Source organism: Podarcis tiliguerta (assembly GCF_965153285.1).
Source record: "Podarcis tiliguerta genome assembly, chromosome: 1".
Taxonomy (NCBI): Eukaryota; Metazoa; Chordata; class Lepidosauria; order Squamata; family Lacertidae; genus Podarcis; species Podarcis tiliguerta.
This window is the reverse complement of record NC_139534.1, coordinates 21,149,534-21,168,895: the sequence shown is the minus strand read 5'-3', so window position 1 is coordinate 21,168,895 and position 19,362 is coordinate 21,149,534. Positions and strand designations below refer to the sequence as shown.

The window sequence follows — 19,362 nt, the reverse complement described above, 5'->3', positions numbered from 1 at the left end:
AGCAGGTAAGTGTAGTTATTTTATGCTTATAAAGTCAGGTATTTTTCTGTTTGTTTCGTTGTCGGTGATCTTGCACAAGCTATCAGGTTCTGGCAAGCACCCTGGATATGATCCTTACTGCAAACTCTAATATGAAAGTTGTAGGCTAACTTGTACAGTTTGTAGAATAGCATACAGTCGTACCTTGTTTGTCAAACACCTTGGTACTCGTACGTTTCAGCTCCCGAACAATCGAAACCCGGAAGTGAGTGTTCCGGTTTTTGAACTTTTTTTGGAAGCCAAACGTCTGATGCGGCTTCTGCAGGGCTGGATTTAGGTTTGATGAGGCCCTAAGCTACTGAAGGTAATGGGGCCCTTTATATGTCCAGCTGTCCTTTGTCAACAACAAATTGTCACTGTTTTTTGTGTTGAATATATGCTATCTGGTAATTTATGGACCTAATAGGTATATAAAGCCACTTGCACCTAACAAAATATGTATTTTATCAAAGTAATTGTTAAACTGAAATACAATTAAGAAGTAGTATATTAATAGTGAAATACAATTAAGAAGAAGTATATTGGGGGGGCCAAGAGAGCGGGGCCCTAAGCTATACAGTAGCTTGTTTAGCTTATACATATATCCGGCACAGGGCTTCTGCTATAGTTTCCAGCGCGCCTGTGCAATCAGAAGCTGCGCCTTGGTTTCCGAACATTTCGGAAGTTGAACGGACTTCTGGAACACATTCTGTTCAAAAACCAAGGTACGACTGTATTAGGTTTGTGCTTCAGATGATATCGCAATGCTTTCATTGCATGCCATTTCAAACAGCATGGAATGCAAGATTAAACCCCATGGAACCTCACAGTGAAGGGTCACCAGCAACACTTTCTGGAGTCAACTATCCAAACAGGACTGGAAGCACTGCAAAGCAATACTGCCCAGCCCCAACTTGGAGAGCCAATCCAAGCCCTGATTAGAAGCCGCTTGAAACCTGCTTGGAAAGCGATGTACTGTAGAAATATTTAAAACTAGCAAATAAGGGAGCTCTGTATGTGCAATTTAAGAAACTGAGGAAAATTACACCCACCCAATTAAATGTGTCTTGCATGTGATGCTAAGCTTCTTGCTTTCTAATTTATGGGTTTTGTCCAGCCAGAACTCAATGGATGACTAACAATGGAAACCACCCTACATATTTTATTTAAACCCTTTCCTACAGCAACCTGAGGGACACGGGTGGCGCTGTGTGTTAAACCACAGAGCCTAGGACTTGCCGATCAGAAGGTCGGCGGTTCGAATCACCGCGACAGGATGAGTTCCCGTTGCTCGGTCCCTGCTCCTGCCAACCTAGCAGTTCGAAAGCACGTCAAAGTGCAAGTAGATAAAAAGGTACCGCTCCGGCAGGAAGGTAAACGGCATTTCAGTGCGCTGCTCTGGCTCGCCAGAAGCGGCTTTGTCATGCTGGCCACATGACCCAGAAGCTGTACGCCGGCTCCCTCGGCCAATAAAACGAGATGAGCACCGCAACCCCAGAGTCGGCCACGACTGGACCTAATGGTCAGGGGTCCCTTTACCTTTACAGCAACCTATAAAAACTTCTTATGGGAAATGGTTTTTTTTTTTAAACTGTGGTCCGTCCTATACATACTTTCCAGGGAGTAAATTCAACTGAACTCAGTGAGGCTTACTACTGAGTAGGCTTGTGCTGTTAAAGGCCATTTCTTTTACTGTACCACCAGGCAAATTTATTTCACATGGTGTATTCAACAAACTGTACCATAATCTTGAATGTCCAGCCTGTCCTAACTCATTTATTGTCTTCTCTGGGCCACAAAGGTTACAAATTGCTTGAAGTGGGAATGGGAGGTGGAGAAAAACTTCAAAAGCCTCATATTCTATAACTTAGGGGGAAATACCTGAATGTTAGACCCCTTTGATCCCAATAAGCTATTGTCTGTTAACCAGCACATAAAGCCTATACAGTATCTTTACACAGAAAAGGTCTTAAAAAGCGCAACAATCATTCTTTTTTCTTTGGGGGAAGGGGAGTAGGCAAGCAGAATGATTTGCCTCTTGGAAACCCTTTCAGGTTTTTCTCCATCCTGAAAAAATGCTTAGCATTTATCCTTTACTTCTGGGCTGGGGAGCCTGTGCTCCTCCTTATGTAACTCCCATCAACTCCAACCAGCATGAACAATTATCAAGAGTAACGTGAGCGGCAGTCTGGTAACATCTGGAAGGCCCACAGGTTCCTCCTCTCTGCTTTGTCTGATACTTCTAAAATGCCTATAACAAGATGCTGGGTGATTGACAGGTAGAATTGCAGGCATTCTACCTGCTGTCTATATGCTTCTGCGGCCTCTTCGCCCCCTGCCAGTTCCCAAACTTACAGTGGTACCTCGGTTTGAGAACAGTCCGGTTTAAGAACGATTTGGTTTGCAAGCTCCGCAAAACCGGAAATAGGGTCTTGGTTTGAGAACTTTACCTCAGTCTAAGAACGGAATCCGAACGGTGGAAGGGCACCGGCGGCGGGAGGCCTCATTAGGGAAAGCGCGCCTCGGTTTAAGAACGGTTTTGGTTTAAGAACGGACTTCTGGAACAGATTATGTTCGTAAACCGAGGTACCACTGTATTTTGCTTCTTCTACCAAGTGCAAAGAAGGAGCCATTTTGGGTGGGGGTTCCATGTCTTACCCAACGTACAGGTCGGCCCCTTTCCGCCCCAGCACCTCGTTCTGCCCTCTTCTGGATCCAAAAGGACATACGCGTCAATTGGACATGCCTAAAATGGTCCACCGCCTCTGTCCCGCACTGCACATGGCCAGAATGCCAACCATCTCCTTGGTTATGCCAACAGTGGCAAAATCAGATGGGCGGTTGTGGCTTCCTGATTCCTCTGCTGCTTCTGTAACAATGAGTGGGGAGCTGGCATATGTGCAACTGACTAAAATGTGTTGGGGAGGGGGGTTAGTGGGCTGTCCTTGTTCTTGTTTTTATTGTGCATTTTGTGGTTTTATATTGAGATTTTAACGTTGTGAACCACTCTGAGACCTGTGGGTATAGGGTGGTATACAAGTTTAATAATAATAAAAATAATAAGATGACAAGAAGCAGCAGCAACTACTGTCACCCCTAATGTGGCCAAACCAGTACCCATGAACTGCCATTGCTATCCTACTTGGACAGCCATAGTATGCCCACAGAGATTTAGGTAGGCTAGATTTTATTGCCTCGTAAACTTTGTAGGTTTGGGCCCATAAACAAGCATGACTTCCCATAGAAAGAAAAATGCTATAACTGCATGGGTGCTTAAGCCGGCCTATTTTCATGCGACTAAAAAAAGAAAAGAAAAAAAATCTTAATGCATTCTCCTACTGCCCTCTTGTGGCATGCCATCATTCTACAGATATTCAAACAATCCAGTATTACACTTGCCTGTGAAATTCTGAGTTTATTATTTCCCTAAACCAACTGCTGGTACAGCGGTACCTCGGCTTTCCAACACCTCCGTAGTCGAACGTTTCGGAATGCAAATGCCAAAAACCCGGAAGCAAATACCTTGGTTTTCAAACGCTCCTCAGAAGTTGAACAGGAAACGCGGCTTCTGTTTTGAGTTTATCTGTATTGAGGCTTCCATTTTGAGGCTTCCGCTTTCGGTTTTCGAACGTTTCGGATCTCGAATGGACTTCCAGAATGGATTACGTTTGAAAGACGAGGTACCACTATATAATTCATGTCTAAACTGGAGGGGGGTGTGATTTCTAGTACACTTATATCCAGGTTAGGGTTTTTTTATTTTTAAGCAGGAACGGAGTTCCCTTACTTTAAACAATTACCATATTTTTTGCTCTATAAGACTCACTTTTTCCCTCGTAAAAAGTAAGGGGAAATGTGTGTGTGTCTTATGGAGCGAATGCAGGCTGCGCAGCTATCCCTGAAGCCAGAACAGCAAGAGGGATCGCTGCTTTCACTGCGCAGTGATCCCTCTTGCTGTTCTAGCTTCTGGGATTCAGAATTTTTTGCTTCTTGTTTTCCTCCTCCAAATACTAGGTGCGTCTTATGGTCTGGTGTGTCTTATAGAGCGAAAAATACGTTTTGTCAAGGACGGGCAGGCTGGAATGGATATACACCCAACACGCGAGCCAAAAATCCACCTATATCTGCAATCAATAAGGTAAAGGGACCCCTGACAGTTAAGTCCAGTTGTGAAAGACTCTAGAGTTGCGGTGCTCATCTCGCTTTACAGGCTGAGGTAGCCGGCATTTGTCCGCTTCTGCAGACAGTTTTTCCAGGTCTTGTGGCCAGCATGACTAAGCCGCTTCTGGCAAAGCCAGAGCAGCACACAGAAACATCCTTTACCTTCCCACCGGAGCGGTACCTATTTATCTACTTGCACTGCATGCTTTTGAACTGCTGGTAGGCAGGAGCTGGGACTGGACAACGGGAGCTCATGCTGTAGCGGGGCCTCGAACAGCCAACCTTCCGATCGGCAAGTCCAAGCAGCACAGTAGTTTAAACCACAGCACTACCAGCGTCCCTGTAAAGTTGTGGCCATTTCTAACCCAGATCGTGGTCTGCTTGAGTTTATGAATCACATCTTACATTTAGCCACTGCACGGGGAGGGAGGTGGCGCTGCCACTGGGCCTGCAATAAACAAACTTTGTGGCAAGTTCCCCCACCGTTTTTTCCAGCGGGGGAAAGCTTAGATCCTTTGGTTTAAAATGTTAAACATATGAGATGCCAGTGTATATGAGAAGCCAGAAGTTAGGAATGTAAGAAGAGCTAGTGGCCCATCTAGACCAGCTTCATGTTCTCAAGGTGGGCCCACCAAATGCCCATGAGGAGCCCTGAGCCCAAACAGCACTCTTCCCATGTGTGATTCCCAGCGGCTGAAATTCAAAAGCATACTGCGTCCAACCATCACTGAGACCTGTACAGGAAGAGCATGAAAATCCAAGAGGATTCCAACACTATACCAACATCTGCTGAGTTCCTCCCTTGCTGCTTCAACTTCTGTCCCCGTAAAAATCAGCCATATAACATTAGACAGCTGTTTTCAGAGACAAACAAAAGTGATGTTTTTCCCCCACACTTTCAGTTCAGCTCCATCTTAATTGTCCAACCCCCCCCCCCCCAGTATTTACCGTATTTTTTCGCCCTAATGGACGCTCCGGCCCATAGGACGCACCTAGATTTGGGGGGGGGGGGAATAAAGGGGGAAATTTTTATTTTTTCCCCGTACAGGTGCGGGGCTGGGGCGGGGGAAGCCCGAGCTTCCCCCGACCCCAGCCCCCAGAACGGGAGCCAGAACGATGCCAAAGCTGCGCTCAGCTTCGGCATCGCTCTGGCTGCGCACCCGGGAGCGCAGGCAGCTCCGTGCAACCTTTGGGAGCCCGGCGCGGCTTCGCACCGGGATCCGGAGGGTTGCGCGGAGCTGCGCTGAGCCCCGGAGCGCAGACAGCTCTGCGCAATCCTCGGGAGCCCGGTGCGGAGCTTCCTGAAGCCTGGAGAGCGAGAGGGGTCGGTGCGCACCGACCCCTCTCGCTCTCCAGGCTTCAGCGAAAGCCTGTATTCGCCCCATAGGACGCACACACATTTCCGCTTCATTTTTGGAGGGGGAAAAGTGCGCCCTATAGGGCGAAAAATACGGTACTTGTATACATGGCATTTTGCAAATTATCATAAAAATACAGATCCCTTCATAGGAAGCTGTTTAGTATGGAGACAGATCATTGGTTTTTTCCAGCTCAAAATTGTCTACTCTGACTGGCAGAGGTGCTCCAGGGGGAGGCAAGGCTTGTTAGGGTCTGACTCTGGGCTGCAATCTGCACATTTCAGAGTCAGATGGTCCCTGGTTGCTAGACTCTGGCTTTTGAATCAGTGCCCAAGTCACAGATGGTTAGGATCATGACACAGAGTCCCTCGCACACAGTAGTAACGAAAAGAAATTGAGAAGCGCTCACAAAATATTTCACATCTGAAAGCAATTCACACTGCTACTGCAGACAGTTGATACTTGACACCGGTGTCAATGTGTGTGTGTGGCGAGGGGTGGGGGAAAGAGCACAATATCGACAAAACCCCTCAACAGTTTTATCCAGTTTTAGGGTAGCATTTTCTTCAGACAATTGAAGCCATGTCAGAGATGTAATTTTACCTGATGGTTGCTCGTATCAGAAACTTTAACATCCAAAGATCCCGTCAGCACGGCATACCAATTTGTTCCAATATCACCTTGGCGAAATACTGTGAGAGAAAGAGAAAGAAGGAAAGGAAAGGAAAGGAAAGGAAAGGAAAGGAAAGGAAAGGAAAGGAAAAGGACTCAGGTTAAAAGGCATATTCAACCACCATTACTATACGACTGTGCCGGGACCAGTGGCGTAGCGTGGGTTGTCAGCACCCGGGGCAAGGCAAGTAATTTGCACCCCCTAACCCATGGATTTGCGCACCCTAACCCTAACCCCCAGATGTTGCGCCCGATGCAGCCGGCACCCCCTGCACCCCCCATGCTATGCCACTGGCCGGGACTGCATCTGTTTCCGAACAACTGATTCTTAACTTGTATGGTGACTAACCATAGCTGTTGACATACCATATAGTAACTATATGGTTGATGCTGACTAATGTGTGGCAACTGCTTTCTAACAAGGGGCATATCTATATTAATATTACTTCTCTTTCCTTAAAAAACAAACAAACCATGGGTTCTATAGTATTGTGGGTGGGGACAGGGAAACCCTAAAAGAATGTTTAGCACCCACATCAAACTACAACTCTCAGGATTAAAGTTTGACAGTTAAACTGGTTGAAAAAAGATATATATATATATATATATAAATTTTAAATGTAGACCTTCCCTTATTGCTTTCTACCGATATCCCACCATAAACAACAAAACCGGGGGGGGGGGGGGGGTGCAGGTTAAACCATCAGTGCACAAAGTTTGCACAATGAAACATTTCACCCATTTTGATGTTCAGATCAGAAGTTATACTTTCAAGGAGACAGAACAGTTTCCAAAACCTCTATATTTGGGTTAAGTTTGCCTTTTCACTGCCCGTGTTTTCTCATCTCTACTGCTACTTTGGTACCTCCCCTCAACCCTCCACCTTTCTTATTCTTCTTTCTCAAACATGGCTTAGAGCAGGGGTCAGCAAACTTTTTCAGCAGGGGGCTGGTCCACTGTTCCTCAGACCTTGTGGGGGGGGGCTATATGGGGGGGGGAGAACAAATTCCTATGCCCCACAAATAACCCAGAGATGCATTTTAAATAAAAGCGCACATTCTACTCATGTAAAAACACCAGGCAGGCCCCACAAATAACCCAGAGATGCATTTTAAATAAAAGTCCATATTCTACTCATGTAAAAACATGCTGATTCCTGGATCGTCCGCGGGTTGGATTTAGAAGGTGATTGGGCCGGATCCAGCCCCTGGGCCCTAGTTTGCCTACCCATGGCCTAGAGTGCATTTTAAAGCCTAATCTGTAGTGGTGAAGGCAGAGAAGAAATCTCTGGGTCTTTACATTCTTGTTTGTATAGTTACTGGACTTTTGCATTTTGCCCCCACCCTGTCTTTGGAAAATTTAGAGAATCTTTGGTAACTTGCCAAACTTTTCTTCTTTCTGATAGGTGCATTCGCAACGGTTCTGACCTTGACTCCACCACGGATGTTGAGTTAATAGCAGAGCCATTCTCTTCATGTTAATTTTGTGTTTGTTTTGGATGAGCGTCAGTTTCTGACACCCAATAATGTGGGCAGGGTACATGGTTCAGTTCATGCCCGCAACGTGTCTGTTCAACCCATGGTTCATCTTGTCTAGACCTGAAGATCCAGGAGACATGCCTGGCCTATTTGCATCATATAATCAATGTTTCCTTGGGACAGAGCACTGGGGGTGGGTACAGCTAAAAAGAGACAGTAATCTCTCTCTCTTTTTTTTAAAGAGAACCACGGGCTAATCTTTTCTTTTTATTTATTTATTCATTCATTTAATTTCTATACTGCTCTTCATCCAAGAATCACTGGGTGATTTAAAATATTAAAATACAAAAATACGTAAGACAGTAACAAATGAAAGAACACCCCCCCCCCAAACACACAGTTTAAAAGGTCATCAACTGTTTAATTAGCCGAAGGCCTTGGGTGTTTGCCTGCCGCCGAAATATATTTAATGAAGAGGCCAGGCAAGTCTTCCAGGGGAGAGCATTCCACAAATGGGGAGCCACCACAAAAAAGGCCCGTTCTTGTGTTCCAGCCCTCTGGGCCTCTCACAGAAACACATGAAGAAGCTACATACCTGCCACTTCAGAGGGATTATAACCCTCAAGAGCAGGCACCCTCCCATCTATCGGGTCTAGGGAACCACTAACTAGCAGCGCCTCAGTCTTATCTGGTTTGAGCTTCAGTTTGTTAGCTTTTATCCAGTCCATTACTGAGGCAAGACAACAGTCCAGTATACACCTGCCACATCTGCAGACGTACAGGAGAAGCAGAGCTGTGTGCTGTCAGCATATTGCTGACAATGCACACCAGAACTCAGTTGTGGCCAAGGGTGGATGGTGGCTGTGGAACTTCTTCGGTTCTTGCATGATGCAAGTTCAGTTTGGAGCTGTTTAATTTGGCATCCAGTCAGAGATGGCTTTGCTTGTCCCGGCTAATTACCTTTACCAGGAGAGATATATATGGATTGGGGGAGTAGGATCTTGCTGGTTCTTCTAGATCTCTTGGCAGCTTTTAGTAACCTTCAGGACACAACTGTGTGGGTTGGGCTTCTCTGCAATTATTCTACTCACTGCAGGATTCTATGACAGGCATAGGCAAACTCAGCCCTCCAGATGTTTTGGGACTACAATCCCATCATCCCTGACCACTGGTCCTGTTAGCTAGGGATGATGGGAGTTGTAGTCCCAAAAAATCTGGAGGGCTGAGTTTGCCTATGCCTGTTCTATGAAGTGGTAACTGGAGCTTGTTGTTGCTTCTAGTGGGAGAGCTTTCTGTGGAATTCTACAGAGATCTATTCTGGTTTCCCGGGCTTTCAAAACATTTACATGAAACTGTTTAGAGAGGTGATGTCGAATAACGACGCCATGTGATTGACAGGCGGGTGGCCCCAATGTTTCTTAAATTTAGCCCATGGAGCCAGAAATAGGTTTTTCATCTCTGCGCTATGCCGATACAATCCCAGAAATAAATACAGCCTCCTTGATTGACTTTTCTTCCCTCGAAGAGGTGCAAAACTCATGCCTCGAGGGTAACAAAGGAAGAAGAAGAAGAAGAGTTTGGATTTGATATCCCGCCTTTCACTCCCTTTAAGGAGTCTCAAAGCGGCTAACATTCTCCTTTCCCTTCCTCCCCCACAACAAACACTCTGTGAGGTGAGTGAGGCTGAGAGACTTCAGAGAAGTGTGACTAGCCCAAGGTCACCCAGCAGCTGCATGTGGAGAGCGGAGACGCGAACCCGATTCCCCAGATTACAAGACTACCGCTCTCAACCACTACACCACACTGGCTCTCAGTGTGTACGGATGACCAAAACACCATAATGGGAGAAGCAGCCATGATAGAAGCTGTCTCCATTGAAAATCATTGTGCCTGGAATGATGGGCAGGGGGTCTAGAGCAAAAGGCAGATTTAGGGGAGCACAACCAGTTCGTCCGCACTGGCATTGCACAGGGGGCCACCGAAATTTTAAAGCCCCAAGTCTGCGACTGATGGAGCCGGGTTGTTAGGCCACATCCTGGAAAACCGTCATGTCCCACAAATGTGGAAGAGGATGAAGCCATGGCTTCTCTCACCTTGCTTCTGTTATGGTCTGTTCTCACATTCATCTCCCATCTGCTGTGCAGCAAGTCAAGAATCCTTCTTGCTTCGGCAAACAGGAGAGGGGGAGGCAGGAAAACAGATGGGGGGTGGGCAGGACTGAGTCAGGAGAAACTGTGGTAGCATTATCTTTCAGAGCTGTGTGGCTTGTCTCTCCAGACGGCAACCTAGAAGCCATATGTGACTTTTCTGTCTATGGTGATTGATGAGCGATAGCTGGTTTACAAGTAGTCATCACTTGATATTTAAGCTGCATTCTAGTAATTGTAGCATTGTAACAGCTTTCTCCCTTCTCCTTCTCCATCCAGAGCCCTGCTCCTGGCACTTCTGGCACTAAACACCTATTAGGAACCTCCCCATCCCTTCTCCTTCTCCATCCCTGCTCCTGGCACTTCTGGCACTAAACACCTATTAGGAACCTCCCCTTGTACGTAAAGAACTGCCATACTGTAAGATGCTGGCCACTTAAAAGAGATCACTTCCCATTGGAAAGGTCCATCTCAGAGAGGATGGCAATGGAAAGTTTGGGTTCCAGCTCTTCCTGAGCACCTAAAGCATGGGTAGGCAACCTAAGGCCTGGAGGCCAGATCCGGCCCAATCGCCTTCTCAATCCGGCCCACGGATGGTCCGGGAATCAGCGTGTTTTTACATGAGTAGAATGTGTGCTTTTATTTAAAATGCATCTCTGGGTTATTTGTGGGGCATAGGAATTCGTTCATTTCCCCCCCTTCAAAATATAGTCCAGCCCCCCACAAGGCCTAAGGGACAGTGGACCGGCCCCCTACTGGAAAAGTTTGCTGACCCCTGACCTAACGCAACACAGAAGGGTTGTTAGAGCTGTCAAACAAAACACAATCCTTTTGACAAGGTGTAGTTCCTCTATACCAGCTAAAAAAATAGCAGTGGTGTTAATGCCAGGCCTCCAGCCATTCACACTTCCTTATGAGGAGGCTATGCCACAGATAGCTGAAGCCTTGGTGATGCATTCAATGACTCAGTACTTTGACAGTGTCCCTGCTCAGTTTTCTTTGTATGTGACAGATGTATGTACATAATATTCTGCAGGTTTTGCTGTAGTTTATCAATGCTGCTTTTTAAGAAAACCAAAGTGCCAAGAGGAGGTAACAATATTTGGAAAGACTGACAAGTATGCACAGATGTAGTACTGATGATGGGGCAAACTGGGTGTCCTCCCTGTGTCGTTAGCCTGGCAGCATCTCAGCCAGAGTCTGGAAGTTTATTATCAAGTGTTACCAGGCACCTATGCAAATATTTTGTAGACCAGAGTTTTCCCAAACTTGGGTCTCTGGCTGTTTTTGGACTACAACTCCCATCATCCCTAGCTAGCAAGGTCAGGGATGATAGGAATTGTAGACCAAAAAAAAAAAAACGGGTGGAGACCCAAGTTTGCTGTAGACTATTCTAACAACTGTAAAGGGTTTATTTACAGAAAACTAAAGGATTTCCTATTAAAAATAAGAGTTTTCGCAAGCTACATAGCGGAAATGGAAATAAGATTTACAAGACCGATAGTACTGTAGTCAAACTAACCACTGCTACAAAGAATGTTCTATGCTACCAACATTCTAATAATTCAAAGACCTTGTGATTTCTGGTTACTGCTAAGAGATTTTCTTATCCACAGAAAGAGAGAAAAAACATCTTACATGTAATTCCCTTTTCCAGATTTTCGTAATAGCCACAGAGACATATTTGCTGGAGAAGATTTGGATGAAACTTCTCAAAAGCTTTCACTTCTTTCAGCCGGGTGAATATAATATCCACATCTTCACCGGAGCGCTCCAAAGGCCTGCAAGGACAGAAATGAGATGTTTGCCTGTCTATCAAATAATGGGTTCATTTTTCTTTATAGGTTACCTTTTCCCAAAGGCTATGGATGATTAATACACACACACACAAACACACACCCTCAACCCTTCAGCAACAAATACCAACCTATCCTAGGCTATAAGTGTCAGTACAGCAAGGAGATGATTACAGTGGTGCCTCGCAAGACGAAAAGAATCCGTTCCGTGAGTCTCTTCGTCTAGCGGTTTTTTCGTCTTGCGAAGCAAGCCCATTAGCGGATTAGCGCTATTAGCGGTTTAGCGGCTATTAGCGGCTAGTAAAGGTTTAAGGGATTAGCGGATTAGCTGCTAAAAGGCTATTAGCAGCTTAGTGCCTTAGAAAAAGGGGGTGGGGAGCAAAAAAAAAACCCCAGGAATCGCAAGACATTTTCGTCTTGCGAAGCAAGCCCATAGCAAATTCGTCCTGCAAAGTACCTCCAAAACGGAAAACCCTTTCGTCTAGCGGGTTTTCCGTCTTGCGAGGCATTCGTCTTGCGGGGCACCACTGTATATCTTCAACTAGGAACTTCAGAAAAGTGCTCCGACTCTGATGAATTCTGTAATGCTTAAGTAGCTACTGAAAATATTTCTCCAGAGGTCTTTTCTAGAGGCTCCAGACTATCAACGCTTTGCAGCAAGGATTCAAGCAAATAGATAAATTTAGGTTTGCACTGTGGGTTAAAGCACTCTGCCGCCCTAGTACAACAAACTCAATTCTTAAAAGGATTTTTATGGTTAGGAAGGTGATGGGAAAATGCGTTGAAAAGTAATGAACAAATAATGAATGGGAAGATTTAGAACAGCCCGCAAACAAATCAGGATGGATGGAGGATGAATACTTATTGTCTTACAAGCTTCCCACAAATGAATCAGAATAAATATTAAATAAAGACTAGATGCAATGGAACCATCATGTAAGCTTTGTGCAAACACGTCAGGATGAATGCTTAATAAACAGGTAATCTAGAAGAACCCAAAGAGTACAGCTGATGCATTACTCCAACCTGCAAACATTGAAAAATGAGAACCTCCATTTACTGGCCTGGTTCACAAATCACAGCAAAATCAAACTATGGTTTACTAGGATCACTCAACCATTCTGGCTCCCAGAGAGGAGCTCACATCCGTTTCTCCCCTGTCCTTCTAGTAAAGCATGGTATGGCACCTAAGCAAAGATTAATTTAGGATATCACCTGAATCCAGGATCGTGGTTAAACTCCCTCCCCTTTAAGCACAATCTGTTGCCACTGCAGATCATAGTTAAGGAAGAGTGGCTTTCACCCCAATCCTCAGTTTGGATGATAAGCCAAACCTTCCCGGGCAGCTCCTGGTGCTGGTATTACAAGGCTTTACATCAGCGCCGTGTGCATGGGAAGCTGTTTCCAAATGTTACGGCTTTCACAAAGAGCGCTTGTGGATGTCTTGTGTCCTCACTTGTCTAGGAAACAGCAGCAATTGACCCATCCCCAGAGCATTTCCATCAGCAAGGATTCTGAAATATACTCAGAGTCGAGAGTGGATTTCATGCTCTTTATTCAGCTCATAGTGGTGAGGAGAAATGGAAGTCCCCCCAGAATGTCTGCTTTATATACATTATTTACACAATGGGCCCCACGTGATTGGCTAATTCCGGGATTCTCCTGTAGGCCAATCAGGTTGCGGATTCACTTCCATCTGGAGCTGGATTGGGTGGCTCCTGTGGACCAGTAAGACTGTTGCATTCTGAATCCTATTGTTCTAGGACCAATCAGACTGCTGCATTTTGGATCCTATTGTTCTAGGACCAATCAGACTGCTGCATTTTGGATCCTATTCAACTCAGTACATAACAGATTCCAATAGGAGGAAGGATTTGAATGACTTGCCACATGTTGCTTCTCGTTCAGCAAAGATGAATGAAGCAATAAACAGTGGGGCATGTACTTGGGACAGTGCTCAAATTTTATTATGGAAGGGAGAAGGCCGTTCTTGATGGAATCTACACCACCCCTACCCTCCCTGTTTTTGCCAATTTACACCCCTCCCCACAATAGCTTTCCAGAAACAATAGCTAAGGAAACCTCCACAAAATGTGAAGAGTCTTTGGGATTATGTGCCAAAGTCTCACAGAAGGGGCCTACAAGTATAGCACGTGTTTTCAACGAACACACTAAAACTAGTGCCGGTTGTTTTTTTTAATCTGCTAATCATTCCTGTCGGAACCGGGGGGTGGAAAGCCAGATAGACAGGCCCCAGCTGGAGGGTCCCCCTTCTCAGCCTTGCCGCTGCGGAGATCCATCACTCATCCTCCTCCGACGTGCGCCTGCGACTCATGCTGGCATGCATGAGCACACGTTACTCAGCAAACACCCAACAGATCTGGCTCGAGGCATGGATACTAGGCTACATTTATTGTACGTAAATCAGGACAAAGAAAACATGGCTTCTTTCCTTGTCGTTCTTCTCGGAGAGAACACAAAAGCAATACAGAGCGGATGTTCCGCTCACGAGACTCCAACAATCTGTGCTGGAATGTAAACACATGTAACAATCCCACACATCTAACAATCCCACACATCTAACATCCCACACATTCCCAACAATTCCTTCTCATCTTGAAACCCCAAGGGGATGAGCCCTGCAGCCTCGGATGTGCCCAAATCATCGTGCTTCCTTGATCAGGGAAGGAGCTTCGAAATGATGGTGTCTTCCCTATGCTACCATTTCATAAACGTTTCTCTCTACCTCCAGCACCCTCCTGGAGAATTAGGCCAGGGAGACTGAAACGCTGCCTCGAGAAAAGAGCCGGGTTCTGTGACCTGTACAGAATATGCAAGTAAAGCATGTTTGCTTTGTTTACTTGTATAAGCACTTCTGCTGGTGGAGAACGGGGTACGGACTCTGCAGTGGACCAGAAGCTTTGTTGTCTTAACAAATGGCAACGCTACTCATTCTCACTTTGGTTTCTGAGGCTTTGCATAAGTACATAGGAAGCTGCCTTATACCATTGACTATCAGCTGTTCCCCAGCATTTCAGTGAAGAGTCTGCCCCAACCCAGTTTGCATAGGCAATGGATATCCAAGTCCTTCTTCATGCCAAGCAGGTGGTTCTATTGTTGAGTTACAGCCCTTGCCTCTGGCGGCATCCCTGGTATCTCAAGGAACACCAGCTCTCACATGAACTTGACTTGACAGTTAAGGTCATATCCAGATGTCCCCAACCTCAGAAGTTAGGCATGTGACAATCATCAATAAGGCCCTTTCCAGAGTGGTGCCAGGCTGTGGAATTCCCACTCTAGAAATGTTAATCTGATGCCAAACCTTTCTCTGTTTTAAGACTGTGTGTTTGTTTGTGTGTGTGTGTGTGTGTGTGTGTGTTCATGCTCTTAATAAACAGGGGTGCTGATTTAGAAGCTAGGGTGCAGCAGAAGGGGAGAAACAACAAATGAGGTGGGAAGTCAACAAAAATAAGAAAAAAGATGTAATCGTGTTTTGACTGTGTATGCTAGAAATCTTGAAATGTAATAAAATATAATTGATGCCTTTAAAAACACACACCCAGGGATGTGTGATTTTATCTGATGTTGATTTTTTGCCTATTCAGGTGTTAATATATGTATTATTTATTGCTGAAAGCTGCCTATTGTGTATGTGTGCGTAAAATTAAAAGGTGGGGTCTTAAATAAATAAAATACCTACAAGCCTATCTGTACAGACAGATTCTGGGTGGTTCTGTATGGATGGGTTAAGGTTCTTTGGCTACTGAATTCTGGCTCTGATAAGAAATTCCACTCTTGATCAGTTGTAGCAGCAAGGCAACTGCATGGCCCCAGAAACAATCTGCAACGTGTACCTGTGCGGGCTGCTCTAGTTGAAAAAGAACTCAATGCACATGAAAGACACTGTATGAGATGAACTCTAAGATCCACCACAGATTCTTTAAGAGTCTGCCTGAACCAAAGAAACTCTTTTTGCCTGACTGTTTTTGAACTGCCAACGGTTTGCCCAAGTTTTCAGAAGAACGGCTGGAAGTTGTAATGGCAATTATTTAACTGCTAATTAAATAATAAACGGTCAGTTGATTATTTCTTCGCAGACCAGAAAATTCAGGCTTCATCACTGTTTGTCTGCATCAAGCAATCAATGGTGGCAATCTGCTTATAGTATATGAACAGTGCTCAAACTGCAAGCTGCCTTAAAAGGAGCAAGCATTAGTGCACCATGAAAAATTATGTTTATTGTATCTCTGAAATGTGGTCAGGATCATAGCTGTCAAGTGTCCCTTAGTTGAAGGGACAGTCCCTTATTCCAGCGCCATGTCCCACTGCTGTCCCTTATTGATAGATGTCCCTTAAATGATGTCCCTTAAATTTCAAAGGAAGCAGCTCCTCTCCCTCCCTCCCTGCTGGCCAGGGAGCAGGGAGGCTCCAACTGTGTTGCTTGGCTGTGTTGCTCACCCAATAAGAAGTCTAAGAACGACTGGGGGGTGGAGCTTGCATGCCTTGTGTGTGGCTAGTTAATGCAAGCTGAGGGGGTTTTTGAATGCTGGACGTCATTTTGTTGCATGTGCTGCTGCAAACTTTGCAATGCAAAGCCAGGCCGGGGAGCCATCTTAAGTTGAGGCTGCATAGGCCTTGTGGTGCATGTGATTCAGATTCTATTCAGTTGAACCTCTGGTTACAAAGTTGGTTGGACAGTGTTCTCGAAGCTACCAGCATGAGTTTGACCAGACTGCAGGAGGACAGGAAGACTGGAGTGCCTGGAAGAGGTGAGGCTGCAGGTCCCATATTTTGGCTGCTGGTCCCTTATTTTCAAATCTGTAAGTTGACAGCTATGGTCAGGATACCTGCAGCATTGTGTCAACGCTGACACAGGTAGAAAGGTAGGGAGTCCACTCATTGTGTGTGTGTAGCTGTTTTTGGATGACAACTCCCATCATCGCTAGCTAGCAAGACCAGTGGTCAGGGAAGATGGAAACTCTAGTCCAAAAACAGCTGGAGACCACTGATTTAGACTCTCTTACAAACTCAAGTGTGAAATCAAATTAAAATCCAGAGATTCCAAACAAAAAGAGCAAATTAAAGAGTCCTGTGATGCTTAAAATACTTGTGGGCATAAGCTTTTGTGGGACAGATACCACTTTGTCAGGAAAGCACTTAGCTACAAATCTAGTGATTATTACTCTGCTGAAACCTCATAAACCTTTAAAAAAAAATTCTTGCAGGCTGAAAATCTCGAGAGAAAATTGATTTATGGTCAAGCTGTTTTTATAAATGGTGTCAGAAGTCAGCTTGTGGGCTTAAAAAAAAACCCCTGTAATTGGAATAACTTAAAACAAACTTACTGAGCCTAATTGAACCAGCAACAAATTAATTACTTGTAAGCATGCTTTTACACTTTATTACACCTACTTAACCTTTTGATTGAAATCAAAGGGACTTCAAGTATTTCAGTTTGATCAGAGTAGGCCCCAGATTAGTAACTACAGTATCTTCAGCCCCATTCATAAATTTTAGGTCAGCATCTGCTAAATGTTTTGTTGGGTTTCCCTAGGGGTTTTGCAATGGGGAAACTCAGAATTTTATTCTGCAAAGGGTACACAATTCTGCTTACCAGACCTTTCATGGCAAGTATTCCTCCATCGCCCGCTGGTAACCATGACAAAACAACCCCCAGACTTCCTTCACAACGTGGGAACTGAGGAAATGGACATTAGGATTGGTTGTGCTTCATTTCAGTGGCGCTCTGATAAACAACTACCTGACATTCAGAAGACATCTGAAGGCAGCCCTGTTCAGGGAAGTTTTTAATATGTGACATTTTTCAGTGTATTTTTCATCTTTGTTGGAAGCCGCCCAGAGTGGCTGGGGAAACCCAGCCAGATGGGCGGGGTACAAATAATAAATTATTATTATTATTATTATTATTATTATTATGGACGCCTCACGCATCAACAGGGATAGTGTCCGTCCTTGAGGTGCAAGCCAGAAAAGGAAACCTGCCATTCATTTTGGCACTAGAATGCTGAGCCACTCAGAGTGCCTCTGTAGCCGAGCTTAAAAATTCAGTTCCAGACAGGAATGCTAAGGCTTGCCGTTTGGCTAAGATGCTCAGAGAATCCTGGAAGCTCAGTGATGCAATAACGCAAAGGCTTTCCTCTGAGGCTGCTGCAGGCAAGTGGGGGAAGACAGCCTCGTGGTTGTGCTAGGCTGCTGAGTCTCTCTGAAGACTTCCAAGCCCCAGCACAACTATGGCTTTTTCTTGCTACATGCTCAGAATACTGCAGTAATGTCTAACTCTGGATCTCTCCCCCTCCCCACCATTTTTAAACGCACCAGTCATGGGCTCAAGGGCTTCCTACAAAGCCACTGTCCACATTTGGTCACCCTGTTACCTTGCCTTGCCTCTTCAGACTATCGTTTGCCATTTGTTGTTTTACAAATACAGTGGTGCCTCGCAAGACGAAAAGAATCCGTTCCGCGAGTCTCTTCGTCTTGCGGTTTTTTTCGTCTTGCGAAGCAAGCCCATTAGCGGCTTAGCGGCTTAGCGGATCAGCTGATAAGCGGCTTAGCGGATCAGCTGTTAAGCAGCTTAGCGGCCTGGGGGAAAGGGGGGGGGGAACCCCCACAGGAACTCGCAAGACACTTTCGTCTTGCGAAGCAAGCCCATAGCAAATTCGTTTTGCGAAGCACCTCCAAAACGGAAAACCCTTTCGTCTAGCGGGTTTTCCGTCTTGCGAGGCACCACTGTACTTTGTAAGGAGTCACAAAGTCCTGAACAATTTGGGGCCAGGATACCTCAGGGATTGGCTGAACCCAAGTTGTTCTGAATGTCACTGGTGTTAGAATTCCTGCGTCATCAGTCGTTAGCGTCATCAGTCTAGTCTCGTGGAATACTTTGCCAATAAAGATTCAGTGGGTGCCTTCTGTGCCAAATTTTTAACGCCTACTAAAAACTTTTCTATTCCACCAAGGCCTATGCAGGCGATTAAGTGAGCATCACCCACAATAGTCTATCGATATTTGTTTTTAATTTATTTTTTTGCTGTGGCCTTGTTTTAAACATTTTTTAGTGTTATTGTCTAGCTTTACGTTTCTATATTGTTGCAAACATGCTGTGATATATTTTCATAATACTGTGGTATATCAGTATTTTTTTATAAATAATAAATCTTCATTGGGATTAGTCAGGATTTTTGTGGATCGGGGAAGCATCAGCCTGTATCCTTTTTAAAATAATTAATAATGATGATCTTTCTTTTTTCTCAAGTGCAATATTAGGACAACGAAAAGAATTTATCACTACTAAGCAACATACCAAGAGTTAAGACAAAGCAACCAATGGCCAAGTGCCTCATGTTCTCTATTGGAAGATCTGCTAACCATTTGTCTAACCATTTTTAATTTGAAAAGCAAAACTCCCAAATCTAACCTGCAAGGCAGGAGGAGTGTGATTGGCGCACCCAGTTGCAAATACAACGAATGTGTGTCAGGTTTTCATTAAATCTGTTCAATTAAATCTGCTTAATTAAGACTTGGTGCAGCCTGGTTTGATCTGCTCTTACTTATTATCAGGCAAGTAGGTAAAGGTAAAGGACCCCTGGACGGTTAAGTCCAATCAAAGGTGACTATGGGATTGCAGAACTCATCTCGCTCTCAGGCCGAGGGAGCCGGAATTTGTCCATAGACAGCTTTCCGGGTCATGTGGCCAGCAGGACTAAACCGCTCCCAG

General features: G+C 45.1%; 1 protein-coding gene across 2 annotated transcripts in view; it reads right to left on the bottom strand.

The window, feature by feature from the left end:
• Positions 1 to 19,362, bottom strand: part of RAPGEF4 (Rap guanine nucleotide exchange factor 4) — a 180,949-nt gene that overhangs the window by 155,535 nt on the left and 6,052 nt on the right. For both annotated transcript variants that reach the window (XM_083407107.1, XM_083407108.1), the window contains exons 2-3: positions 11,473 to 11,615; positions 6,141 to 6,229 (exon numbers count right to left, since the gene is read on the bottom strand). In XM_083407107.1, the coding sequence (XP_083263233.1) occupies positions 6,141 to 6,229; positions 11,473 to 11,615 (232 nt within the window). The remainder of the gene's footprint in view (positions 1 to 6,140; positions 6,230 to 11,472; positions 11,616 to 19,362) is intronic.